The sequence below is a fragment of the Panthera tigris genome, chromosome D4, assembly GCF_018350195.1.
Source record: "Panthera tigris isolate Pti1 chromosome D4, P.tigris_Pti1_mat1.1, whole genome shotgun sequence".
In the NCBI taxonomy this organism is placed as follows: domain Eukaryota; kingdom Metazoa; phylum Chordata; class Mammalia; order Carnivora; family Felidae; genus Panthera; species Panthera tigris.
The window spans coordinates 75,984,755-75,998,018 of record NC_056672.1 but is presented as its reverse complement, the minus strand read 5'-3'; the positions used below and the strand labels follow the sequence as shown (position 1 = coordinate 75,998,018).

General features: G+C 43.4%; 1 protein-coding gene across 1 annotated transcript in view; it reads left to right on the top strand.

Annotated features, from left to right (window-relative positions):
• The window catches only part of ASTN2 (astrotactin 2), an 873,390-nt gene that overhangs the window by 417,140 nt on the left and 442,986 nt on the right, over nt 1-13,264 (top strand). The window contains exons 9-10 of the mRNA XM_042963755.1: nt 719-793; nt 1,567-1,704. Of these exons, the coding sequence (XP_042819689.1) occupies nt 719-793; nt 1,567-1,704 (213 nt within the window). The remainder of the gene's footprint in view (nt 1-718; nt 794-1,566; nt 1,705-13,264) is intronic.

Here is a 13,264-nt window from a genome sequence, read left to right as displayed (position 1 = left end):
CCCACACTGTAAGTAATCAATGAACACTTCCTTAACCGGACTGATAGAGAATCGGGTTTTTGTCCATAAACTCCAGAATGGACAAATGGTCTTTAAAGTGCCGAGTCCTTCTGTGAAATGGAGACATTCTCTTATAAATGGTCTTACCCAGTACATGGGTTTGAACAGCATGGATTTAAACTGCATGGGTCCACTTACATGTAGATTTTTTTTCAATAAATATAGTACAGAACTGTAAATGCATTTTCTTCATGATTTTCTTAATGACCTTTTCTTTTCTCTAGCCTACTTTATAGTAAGATGAAAGCGTCTAATACACATAACCTATAATATATGTGTGAATCAACTGGTTATGTTATCAGTGAACCTTCCAGTCAACAGTAGGCTATTACTGAGCTGCCTGGCTGGCCTAGTCAGTAGAGCATGTGCTTCTTGATCTTGGAGTTATGAGTTCAAGCCCCATGTTGAGCATGGAGCCTATTTTAAACAACAACAACAAAATAAAGCAGTAGGTTATTGGTAGTTAAGGTTTGGGGGAATCAAAAGTTATACACAGAGTTTTGACTAGAGTGAGGCTGTTATTTAAGGATCAACTGTAATTATCCTGTGAAATTTGGTTGTCTCTAAAGCTACTTTTAAGCAGTGTCCACATATGAATCCTACCTGCTTCTGACTAATACCATCTCCTTTTCTTTCCCTCCTTCTGTTCTTTCCACAGACCTTGGCCTTACACTACACTTGAGAGGGGCTATGACCTAGTAACAGGAGAACAAGCTCCTGAAAAGATTCTCAGGTGAGTTGACAATCTTGTTGGGGCTTGATGCTGGGGATTGGAGGCATAGTCATGCATCCTAAGTCAAGGGAGCCTGTGAACTTCATTCAGGTTGCACTGAGTACAGAGGAACTCTCATTGGCATGAATGTACCATCGTGGCCCAAATGTTGATGAGAATCTAATTCCCATTTGTCTGGCATCTAGACTTATGAACTCAGATATTTGAATTGGAGGAGGCTTCACTGATTATCTAGTCCAGTGCTTTGAAAATATTCTATAGCCACAGGACCTCTTCCTGCCACTTCCATGAAATCTCGTATGAAACTTCAGTACTTCAGCTGATGAAGACATATAACAAATTAAGTGGCAGAACTGGGAATCAGATTTTGGTTCAAACTGATTCAGGGTCCTTGCTCTTCACCTTTGTGCAGACTGCCCCTGCTGATTTAGCAGCCACTTATGGAACTCCTGCTCGCTCGAGACTGCTTGGGAAAGCAGAGCCAAAATAGTCCCTGTCCTCACAGAGCCTGCTGTTTCCTGGGAGTCAGGGCAGGTAGTCAGGATAAGAAAACTAGCCATGCAAAGCAGTGCATGGGCCAAATGATTAATACATTTAAGTAATGACATTCAAGTCTTGTCAGAGTTGGCCAAAGTCATGCATTAGAGAATGTAGGGGACTCAGTTGGGTGGGAAGTAAGACATAGCCCTAGTGGGGATGGAAGGAGGGGCCCCTATTTTCTGTTTTCTCTCTGCTTCCCAGGGAGTTCCCCAATGGAAACTCTTACATTGCAGGTCTACTTTCAGCTTGGGCCAAGGACTCTGGCTTCCTGTCAGCAAAAGCTTTGTGGTTCCGCCTGTGGAGCTGTCCATCAACCCTCTGGCCAGCTGCAAGACCGATGTGCTCGTCACAGAAGACCCTGCAGATGTCAGGTAGGGAAGTCATCTCCACTGTTGTGTACCAAGAGCTCTTTGGCACACTAGAAGCCCCTCTGGTTCAGGATCACAGGGACCTCTTTGCTGAAGTGGCTTCTTAGTGTTGAAGTAGGCACCTGCCTAGTAGATGATGTGAAGAACACTGTCCAATATGTCATGCTCTACACTTCTAGAAGTGTCCCCCATTGGTGGGCCTCAATGGTTTATATTTCAACAGTATTACACTCCTTCTGGGTTTATGTAAAATATGAGGGAAGCGAATACATTACCTGGCTCATCCTGGGATTATTAATGATTATATCTTATAAAAGAACTTTACTTAATATTGTACACTGGAGAATCATGAAAGTGAAAGATGAGAGAATTAGATGCTTCTTTTGTGACTCTGGTACTGGGACAGACTTTGGACTAATCCGTAGGTTCTTGATGCACAGGGCAAATTTATTTGTTCTTCATTCAGGAAAGGATGGAGACTACATCTTTCCTTACATGTTTGCACCTTGTAGTTAACTTCATTATAGACTTGCTCTACTGTGCTGTAATTAGTTGCTTACCTATCATTCTGTCCCATTATGTGGTGAATCTCTCAAGGTCAAAGAAAATAACTTACTTAGCTTTCTAATCCCCAGTTCCCAGTACATATTGGACAACTACTAGGTGTTTATTGATTTAATTAAACCAGTGGCCTTAGATGTGCTCCTGTCACTATTCTGGAGCTTTCTAGTGGAAGTTTTTGTTTTTGTTTTCGTTTTCTTTCCTTCCAATTTGATTAGGGGAAGCATTCCAGAAATTTTAATGTTACTACAAATGGACTCTGATTCGGCTTTTGAAAGCGACACATGCACAGCTTGGTCGCTCTTAAATTGGAACTCAGAATCATGCCTTACCAGCCTCATCCTTGTGATTGTGATTCTACCACTGCATAGCTGGCTCTGGGCCTTTCTGAATCCAGATGTCATCAGTATGTATGTGGCATCTTGATAAGAAGCTCCCAAATCCAACTCTTTGGATTGGGTTTGGGTTGGTCTCTGCTTTGTGATTCGTTTATTCTCACCTTCTCAACTTTTCATGGTGAAATGACCCTAACATGGTTGTTGATATTTCCCAAAAGAGAGAGTTTGAAAAAGAATAAATTGTTAATGGATAGCACTTAGGAAACAAATTGGTAATTATTAAGACCTAAGATGGTTTTACACACACACAAATTCATGGCAGTTTGCCATTATTTCTATTCTTGATAGACTTGAGGCCAATGGACTTGAGTAAAGCATGTGCTAAGGTTTCTCTGCATTACATATTTTAAAAGTAGAGCAAAGATCATCTGGTTGAGGAGCTATTCTCAAGGAGACCCAGTGATCTTGATTGATATCAGCTGAAAGTTCTCCTCTAGCTTTCCTCCAAGTTCTGTACTGTTGACATTGAATTTGTAAGTTCAATGAAGGTACCGGTGTCATGATAACACTCACTCCAGATTTGAACAGGTCTGAGTTAGAAGCCCATGTCTACCGTGTATGAAGTATGTGATCCTGGCCAAATTCAATTTGCTAACTTTCCATTTTCTTAGCAAAATTGGGATAGTAACCGTGCCTTCTTCACAGAGTGTAACAATAATGTAATTCATAGCCATTGATTATCCATTACATACCAAACCCTTTGCTAACATTATCTCATTATATTCTAACAAAAACCCCTTAAGGTGATGCTATTATTATTTGAATTTCCAGATTAAAAAGAAAATGTGAGGCATAAGAGTGATGCCTTCACTAGTAAGTGCTGCACCCAAGCTTCAGCCCTTGATCTCTTGAGCTCCAGAACCCATGTTTTTAATTATTTTACTGAAACATCTCCCAAGAGTTGTTGTAATGATTAAGTAACATGATATATTAACACTAGTATGTGATACATTCCCAGTGCTACATTATACCCATGTTAGATGAACTAAATTCCAACCACAGTAGAGTTCAAGTAGAAACTGGGGATGATAGGGAAGGCAGAGTCAAGAAAGTCGTATGCTATGTTGGGCTATTGAGAAAGACCATAATCCACAGGATGACTCAGTTGCTTTTTCTGATCCAATCTGATTTGCATTGAATTAGCAATCCAGAAAAGAAGGGCCCAGAATATCTGCATGCAGGGACTCTAAAACATCTTTAGAAATGTAAACAAAAAAAAAAAAAAAAAAAGAAAAGAAAGAAAGAAAGAAATAAAAGAAAAGAAAAAGTGTAAGTACTAGCATACATTTCAGAAAGAGTATTATATGTAGTTAGAAGGGATAGTGTGGTAAATTGGAAAAGGTGAGACCTTCAGGGGGCATGAGTCAATAACAAGATGTTTTTCCTCACCTCCTGCTAAGAAGGCTGTGCCTGTTTACATGGCACACACACTTACACCAAGTTGGGGCCAGAACAGAACTGCTCAGGATGGGAGGAGGGGATGGTGTTCTGTAGCTACAGAAACTCCTTCTCAACCCTTCCTTCACAAACCACTGAGGTTCTCCTTTAAAGAAAAGTTACACAAATATCCGAAGAATATTTGGTTTGGTTAGGGCATTAGGTTATTATCCTCCTCAGAGGTACCCTCATGATTTGTCTGGTCTTGGAGAAATAGCAGACAGCCTTTTAAGTCTTACCTTCAGCATACCTCCCACCAGTGCCCATTGGTTTCCCTGCAAGGGTGGATAAAAGATGGCAGTCATCACCATTCAAAAGAATCCGCGCTATGTAGGTTGAGTTCTCCAAGCTGCACTAATAAAGCTTGTTTGACATGACATTGCCCAGGCAAGTGATCATGTGTGTTTAAAGAATTAACAAGTTCCAGTCAGATGATATGTTACAAATTAATAAATAATAGATCATAATTATAGATAGCCAATAATAAGCCATAGAATCACAGCCAGGAGAATAGAGGAAAGGCTGTTCAAAAGCCAAGCCAGAAAGGAAAAAGATAAGCATTACATCAGAATCAGAAGGAAAACTTAAAGATGCTTTGCCTGTTGACTTTTTTGTTGTTTTTTAGTTTGGGACAAGTCATTTGGAAAATACAGAATCTCACGCTATGGAAGGCAGAGCAATTTAGCGGTCAAACATACAGGCTCTTCCCAGTTGGGTGGCTAAGTTTAAAACAACTGATGAGAACAAATTTTTGTGAGAACCTAGAACAACTGGAATTCTGAAACCTTTGTAGTGGGAATGTAAGTTAGCATGACCTGTACGTAAATCTGTTGGGCAGAATCTACTAAAGTATATGGTGCAATCCATCAATTCTACTTCTAATAATATACTTAGCATAAATGTGTGTATATGCACCACCAATAATACATTCAAGAATGCCAATAGCAGCATTCGTTCACCCTGCCTAAAAGGGTGTAAAAAACCCACAAATCCCATCAGTTAAAAAAACAAAATAGATAATGAAATAGTCATGCCATGGAATACTACTAGCGATGAATATTAACAACAACAACAACAACAGCAAAAACCAACCACCCACATTGCCATCAATGAATCTCACAAATATAATATGGAGTTATAGAAGACACAGAAGACACACAAAATTATGTGTATGTGAAGATCAAAAATAGTAAAAATGAATCTGTGCTGGTAGAGGAAATGATAAGGATTACTTTTTGTTGAAAGAGAGGGCAGTGATTCGTGGGAAACAGGGAAGAACTTATGTGATACTGACAGTGTTTGATTTCTTGATCTGGGTGGTGGTTATACGGGTGTGTTCTCCTATAAAAATTCACCAAGCTGTGTAGATAACGATGTACACACTTCTCTCTACGTATGCTGCATTTTGACTAAGCATATAGCTTATTACGTAAGGTAGTTCTTTTTCGGTTATGGAGCCCAGCTGAACTGCCTGAGTTCAAATCCCACCTCTACCACTTGCTTACTGCACGAGCTTTTCTGGAGCTGTGTTTCACCTTGTGGATAATGTGGATAGAAGATTATACCATGTAGGGGTGTGTTGTTGAGAATCAAGTGACAAAATACATTGGAGAGCACTGAGTTTGGCACATGGGGAATTATCTAGAAGCATTAGTTATCACGTTTGTTGTTACTGTAACATAGTGTAACATATTTGTGTTCTTCTTCTCTTTTTAATTCTTTTCTCCTTTTGGTAAAAGGCTACATCCAATCCATGATGCATCTTAAAATCAGTAGTGTGTTAGTATTGAGAGCTCACATTCATCCCTTTGCCATGCATGGGGTTCAAGGAAGACTTAAATGTTAACTTACAAAGTCTCGTACAGTGTGGTAGGTCTCTGGCTTCATGTGTGTGAAAATATGTGTAGAAGGAATGAAAGGATATGCGTGCCATACACATGGAGTTCCTTGGGGGGTTGGAAAAGAAAAAAGCAATTCCAGACCAAAAGGATTAAGAAAGTGCAAGAGAGAACATTAGCAATTAACCTTGACTTGTGGATGGATTTTGGCTATGTAGAATCTAAGGCAAGAGGGAAGACTTTCAAGTCTGAGGAGTTGAAGGGCCAAAGAAGAGAACTCTCCCCGGGGACATCTGCCGTGTTCCCAGCCTGTCCCAGCAGGAAGCTGCCGGGAATGAGATTCTCAGACACTAACGATGTCAGCTACAAAGGTGGATGAGTGAGCTCTCGTTAAATTGCATCCAGACTCTTTCCAATTCTCAAAACCTTAGCTGGGCCCCTCCTGTGTGCCAGGCACTGTGCCAAGATACCTGAGGAATACAGAGACATTAAGACCCACCTCTGCTTCCATGGATCTCACGGTAGCCAGGAGCATGGAACGAGATACTGACTTGAGAGATGAAATAAAAGATCCTTGTGGAGAGAGAAGCATGGCACACAACACTTATTTCTACACACTGAGCCTTCACAATTTCACCCAGAGCTGATTCTTCTTAGAAGAGAAATGCAAGAATAGCTATTATAGTTGGAATAATAATCATCCACAAAGCCCAGCTTTTGGAGCCCCTCAGTGATTTTTCTATGATCTCCAATCAATGGAAAGGAAATGATGAACTACTGTTAATTCCTGCACAATTTTGAAAGAATAATGGGATATCAGAATGAAAGCCAGCATTTCTCACTTGGTGACAATTTTCACATTGAATTTGTTCAGAATGGAATTAGGAATGCTTCCGTGTTCATTTGTCCTTTCAATTCCAAGCCCTGAGAATTTACTGAACACCTACTATATGCCAGGCTAAGTATTAGAGATATAAAAAATGTTCAGACAGAGATCTCAGTGCTTCAGCTGGGACAAAAGTGCAAACCAAAAGATGTCATATTTGGTGACAGCCCAACAGGATAGAAGGAAAGAGCAGGACAGAGAAAGAGGAGAGACCTTCAGGTGAAATTGTGAAGTTTTAGCAGGAAATCACTAGGTCACTGGTTCTCAGAGTGTGGTCCCTGGACCAGTAGCATCAGCACACCTGGAAACTTGATAGAGAGGCCGATTTTCTGACTCCATTTGTGGGAGACTGATAATGACCCTCGATGGTATCAGCTCCCAATTCCTAGAACCTGTAAATGTTACGTTATTTGGAAAAACGGTCTTTGCATATGTAGTTACGCACCTTAAAAGAGGTTGATTCTCCTGGATTATCTAGATGGGCCCATAGTACCATAACGAGTACCCTTATAAGGAAGCAATGATGTAAGTGCTTTACTGAAATGAGCTCATTGAATCTTCACCCATTATTAGCTCCGTTTAATGCTTGAGGAAACTAAGGCACGAAGAGGTCATTCAGCTTGCCAGCTGACACAGACAGGAAGCGGTAGAACCAGAATTTGAATCCTGGGAACCTGACTCCTGACTCCATGCTTCTCATCTCTAGACTGTGCTGCCCCTATTTGTCCTGTTTGGGGACATTTTCCAGTATCCCAGATCAGTGTCTAAAGGGGCAAAGTGCTCAAATTTCCAGACCTGGGGTCACTGACCCTCCCTCGAAGCCAGTGGGGGCAGAGGCACCTTTACCATATGGACTGAGATTGCAGGTACAGTTGTCCCCTAGAGGAAGATCAGGACAGGCGGTGTATGGATGCTGGACAGAAAACCCCACAGGTGCCCTCTCCACGGACAAGGCATGGGGACTGCAAGTGGCATGTCTGAGGAGGGAGCCTGTGTCTGGGGGCTGGTGCCAAGGGGCGCAGGGAGAAGAGGAGAGGAGACAGAACAAGCGTGCTATTTTCTTCTTCTCTCCCCCCTTGGCTGTGGGCTACCTCGCCTAGCAGAATCAGCAGAATCCCCCGAGGACAGCTGAGGAGAGTGCCCCCGGCAGGTGCTCCTGTGTGAACGTTCCAGATACCAGAATCCGGCTTTTCCGAGACACTACCTCCAGGCAGATGCAATGTATTCTGGAAATGTGGGCTGTGCATCTTAAGGTGACACCCTCAACAGAAGCATTGTAGGTACATCTCTGTTCGACGGACACTGTGCTGGTTCTAGAAATATAAAGATCAGAAAGAGATGAACCAGTTGGAAAAAGTGTAGGATTGGAATCCTACACACCTGGACATGAGTCTTTGTGCACAATTTGCGACCTGAACTCTTTAGTTCAAGTAACTTTACTTCCTCCCCTGACCCTTTCTGAACCTGGCAGATAGAGATGGTTGTGTTTCCCTCAGGTGGTTGTGAGGATATTATAATGTGTATAGAGTAACTCATAGAGCACCTTACATATAATTGGTGTTCAACGAGTGGAGTGTTTTAGAAGTTTGAGTAGACACGGTACTACAAATAGGGAGGTAACCATACGGCACAGGGGGATCAGGTGATAAAAGGCACAGTTCACAGCACAGAGAAGGGACGTGTGCATGCTTCCTCTTGAGCAGGTGGCATCAGTGGTGGAGGCCAGGGATCATCAGAGCAGCAGGACATCAGGATATGTAGGGTAGGCAGGAGTGAGGCAGGTGGTCCATTATACAGGAGCAATGGATGGGAATGCCTGTAGGAAGCAGAGTCTGGAGGAGAGGGTGTCCCTTGCTTCAGACCTCAGGTACTCAAGATGGCTCCCTCCTATTGGAGGTGAGTGAAACTCAGACTTTTCGCCTTTGCCTTCCCCATAATCTCAGCAGATCTTAGTGATGGTGGTGGTGTGCGTTTACTCATGGCGGGCAACCTTGAAGTGCATCCCAGTGGGGATGCTGGGACCGGAGTGGGCTTCTTTAGCCCTCATCATGTAGCATCAGCCCCATCGAGCTTCACCCACTTTCCCTTCCTCGCCAATTACTCACATAGAGTTCCTTTCCCAAAGAGCAAGAGAACTTCAGTAGGCAACCTACTTACCCACCCGATGAGAGGAGTACTAGGTGAAGGGATTAGTGTGGGCTCTGGAGCCCAACTGCTCGAGTTCCAATGCCAGCTCCACCCCTCATTAACTGACCTTGGGCAAGTAACTTAAACTTTCCACGTCTCCATTTCCTATCTGTAGATAAGAATAAGAATTGCTATTATATCTTTGGATTTATTTTTAAAGTTTATTTATTTCGAGAGTGGGGAGCAAGTGGGGAGGAGGGCAGAGAGAGAGGGAGAGAGAGAATCCCAGGCAGGCTCCATGCTGTCAGTGCAGAGCTCGATGCGGGACTCAAGCCCATGAAACTGTGAGATCATGACTTGAGCCGAAACCAAGAGTCAGACGCTCAACCGACTGAGCCACCCAGGCGCCCCTGAGTGTTTTTGTGAGTATTGAATAACATTTAAACTCTTGGCCCACAGTCATAAATAATAATTACAGCCATGTATTGAACACTTATTTTGTGCCAGGCCCTCTCGGAGCTCTTTATATGTATCAGTTCTGACTTCTCACAACAACTGAATGACGGAGTCACTATTATTTACCGGTGAGGAAACTGAGGCACACAAAATTTAATTTCTTTGTCCAACATATTATGAGTAGTGAGTGGCAGAACGAAGACTTGAATGCAAGCTGTCTGGTGACTGCTTCGTAAATGTTGGCTGTTGTTGATGTGGGGGAATCTCTATAAGATCGGGACCTGAGCCCATTGGATTTTCTGTCTTCGTCTTTGTGGACCGTTTAGTCCACTGAGTGTGTGTGTGGAAGTCCATTCCATGCTAGTGGAAGACAAAATATTAAATGGGAAAAGGGAGAGGCTGTGGGGGCAGTAGGGAGTGTGTCTGTCACTCACAGCTGGGTTCATAGGACTTGACATTAGCAATTGCCCTGCACCACCACATCCCTCCCTTGTTCTAGGAAGACGAAGCCCCTCCGAGAAGCATTACTTTAAAGGCCTCTATGCTCCCTCAAATGGACCTACTCCATACCCACATCTCTTTACATCCTGGCTGCCTGTCACTCAGCCAGTGAGCCTGGAGACATATATATTTTCCCCCATTTCAGTTTAGCGATCATAATAAAAGTGAAGTCTATTAGGATGAGTTTCTGCCCAGGCTCGGTAAATCTCTTCAAACACTGTTCAGCACCAGATTTCTGTTAGTCTTTGCCACTGGGGAGGCTGGAGCACGCACCAACTGTGAGCTCAGGCAGAGGGCCCACGACACAGCCTCTGCTAAATGAAACTCAAATGGAGACTTTGGAATATAAATATTGAAGTGACCCAGGTTGGATAAAGGGGAACCAGTTAGCTAAGCTTCTCCCTTACATGCAGGAGATGCTAAATTATTAAAACTTTAATAAATGTAATAATAAATATTTGATGTTGAATTATAGAAGGCTTTGCAGATACAGTGAATCTGAGAAACGACTTGTTATATCTGCATTAGAAGTTAAACACTTTTCAAATGGGACTTCAGATGTTGAAATAGGACTGTAGCTCTTTGGATGAAAAGAGGGAGAGGGAGACATGAAAAGTGCAATTTTGGGCAAGCATACTGGGCTGGGGGTCAGGATACCCGTGTCTGAGTCCCAGCTTCACCCTAAAGACAGCTATAAGTGGCGTTCAGGCATGCCTACCCAGGCAGAAGCCTCGTCCGCACAATGTCCTATGTGTGGTCCTTACAGCCATATTCCAAGTTCAATGCTACTTTTATCCCCCCATTTCACAGGTGAGGAGCTGACATTCTAAGATCCTTGGCAGCACAGCTGGTGAGAAGGTTTGGGATTAGAACACAGAGCTTGTGATCTCAGGAACCTACCGGTGTCAGTCACGCCACTGTGCCTCCCTTCCTCTGTTTCACTGCATGGAAGCCCATTCTGCTCCCTATCAGTTGGTATATTTTTGGTTTCAGGAGATGGAAGTTCAATTCAAATGAGTTAACGACAGCTGTATTGGAAGGACACCATGCGAAGAGAGGGAGATCAGCTGAGCCACAGGGGTTGGAGGAAGGGTTGAGGGAATTACATGGCATTAGTGTTCTGTCTTGCCTCTGCATCGTCTCATGATGGCTTCTTTCTCTCTGCATGCACAACTGCATCCTGACTACTCTCACTCCACAGCAGGAGTTGTGATAACCCTGAGTCCCCCATATTCTTGTGCTCTTAGCCCAAAGAGTGAATTCTTCTCTTCCTAGGGTTGCAGTTTGAAAGATCCTAGAGAAGGAATCTTACTGGCCTGGAAGGGGTTAGGAGCTCCCCTCCAGATTAGCCGTCTCTGATTAGGGAGTGGGATCACAGTGTACAGATAGCCATGGGAGGAAGGTCGGGGCTTGGGGAGGGGGCCATCAGTTGCATATCTACTCCAACACATGACTTCAAAGCCCCTCCCTGGGCTTCTAGTTATTCATCTGCCTGAGAGATTGGACTGAATCATGGATGGCAGCTACTGGACACCTCATGTGCCGACTTCAGTTAATGGGTTGGGGATGCCTACCATATTATGTTAAGAAGATTTCTGAGGCTGCAGACCAGACTCAGGTGGGAAAAGTGCCATGATCAGCTCATGAAGCCTGCCTTCAGTATTGATGGGAGTTGGAACAGAAGAGTCAGGTGTTTGCCAACTGTCAACTGGTAGTATTCAGAGCTCCTTCCGGTTTTGCATCTGATGACTTGATGTGTGTGTCCCGGTAAAACGAAAGGGGATTTTTGGCTGCTGAGATGCAGGAGACAGATAGTCATGTGGATGGAAATACTGAGAATGAATTAGAAATGGGGCTCACTCCGTCTGTCTGTTTTTATCTATCTGTTATCTCAGGGGGTATATTTGGATAATCTCGTCTTGGTTCCAACAGATTTTCTGAAATAGATTTCTGGCTTGAGGCAGAATTGAGGCCTCTGTAGAGGTGCTTCCTAGATACTGTCTTGTACTATCATTTTCACTTATAATGTTTTAAAAATGGAACACTCTAATTTAAGCTGTAAACAAACCACCCTCATTACAAGGGTCTTGAACTGAATCTTAACATTCCAAAGGCGTGTTGAAACAGTTACAAGCTCACAAACTGGAAGTGACCATCTGAGTCATTTTTTTCCCATTTCTATGCCATCATGTGGCTGGTTCTAGGTCAATAGAATCCACCTTCTGCCTGTGGGTATCTCATAGCCTCCTGCTGTGTTGTTTGTCATGGTCTCACAATGTTCCCTTAGATATCTTTGCTCTGTTCTCACCTAAACCATCCAGGCTTTAAATTATTCAAGCAGAAACGCAGGGGTAGTGATTACCAAGATAAACTAAATTAAGCAATTGTTTTGCCTTCCAAGACCCACTCATTGGGATTGGGTAGGACCACCCGTTTGGCTTAGCACATCTTATTCTGCCGGATAAGTCTCAATTCCCATTTTACTCAACACACACATACATGCACCAGTGCAGTCTGGTCAGAAAGATGATTTGGATATTTCAATGAGAAATGAATTGATCTGGATATTAGGCTTACCTCCTTTTCCCCTTATTCATAAAGGAAACTAATATCAAAGAGGGTCCCAGCAGAAGCAGGTGGATTGCTCAAGCTGGGAAAGGTTTAAAAGGAAGCTATTCACAAAGTTGGGGGAAGTTCTGGAGAAACAAGGGATATGCAGTAGACTGTGGCAGGTATCAGTGGGTCAAGGTGAGGGGGAGGTTACCAGAGCCTGGAGAGAGAATTGCATGCAGAATACTGCCTGACAGGAGCTTTGGCCTTCAGTCAAGAGACACAGACAGGAAAGAAGCCAGGGGAATAAATATCCCAACCTCACTCAACCACCTCCCACCAGACCTTCTGCTAGTGCCCCCACACTGGCTGACCCAACGGGAGCCCAGACAAGAGAGTCCATTGAGCCTGTCGACCAAACTCAACCTCCTGAGGCCCAAAGCAGGGTAAGGATGAGCTGAGGGTTGATGTGGAGGAATAAATGGAAGAGACCCAGCATGAATGCACAACCTTCCCATTTTACCTTCAAAATGTCCGTGCCTCTCCATCTTCCCTAACACTCCTAGCCTCAAAACCTCCCAAAGAGCCTCCCTGCTTTCAATCCTCCCTGTATCCCCATGCGCATGCCTGATCCAACTGCTACACAGATTGGACCATGCCTATCTCCTGCTAAAACCATTTAGAGCCCCCCAACATGCCCCACACAGCCTCACAATAAAAATCCAAACCGTTTCTCCTGATACACGTTAACACTTCAGAATATGACCACCATCCCCTCTGTGATCTTGTTTCTCACCGTGTCCCCATTT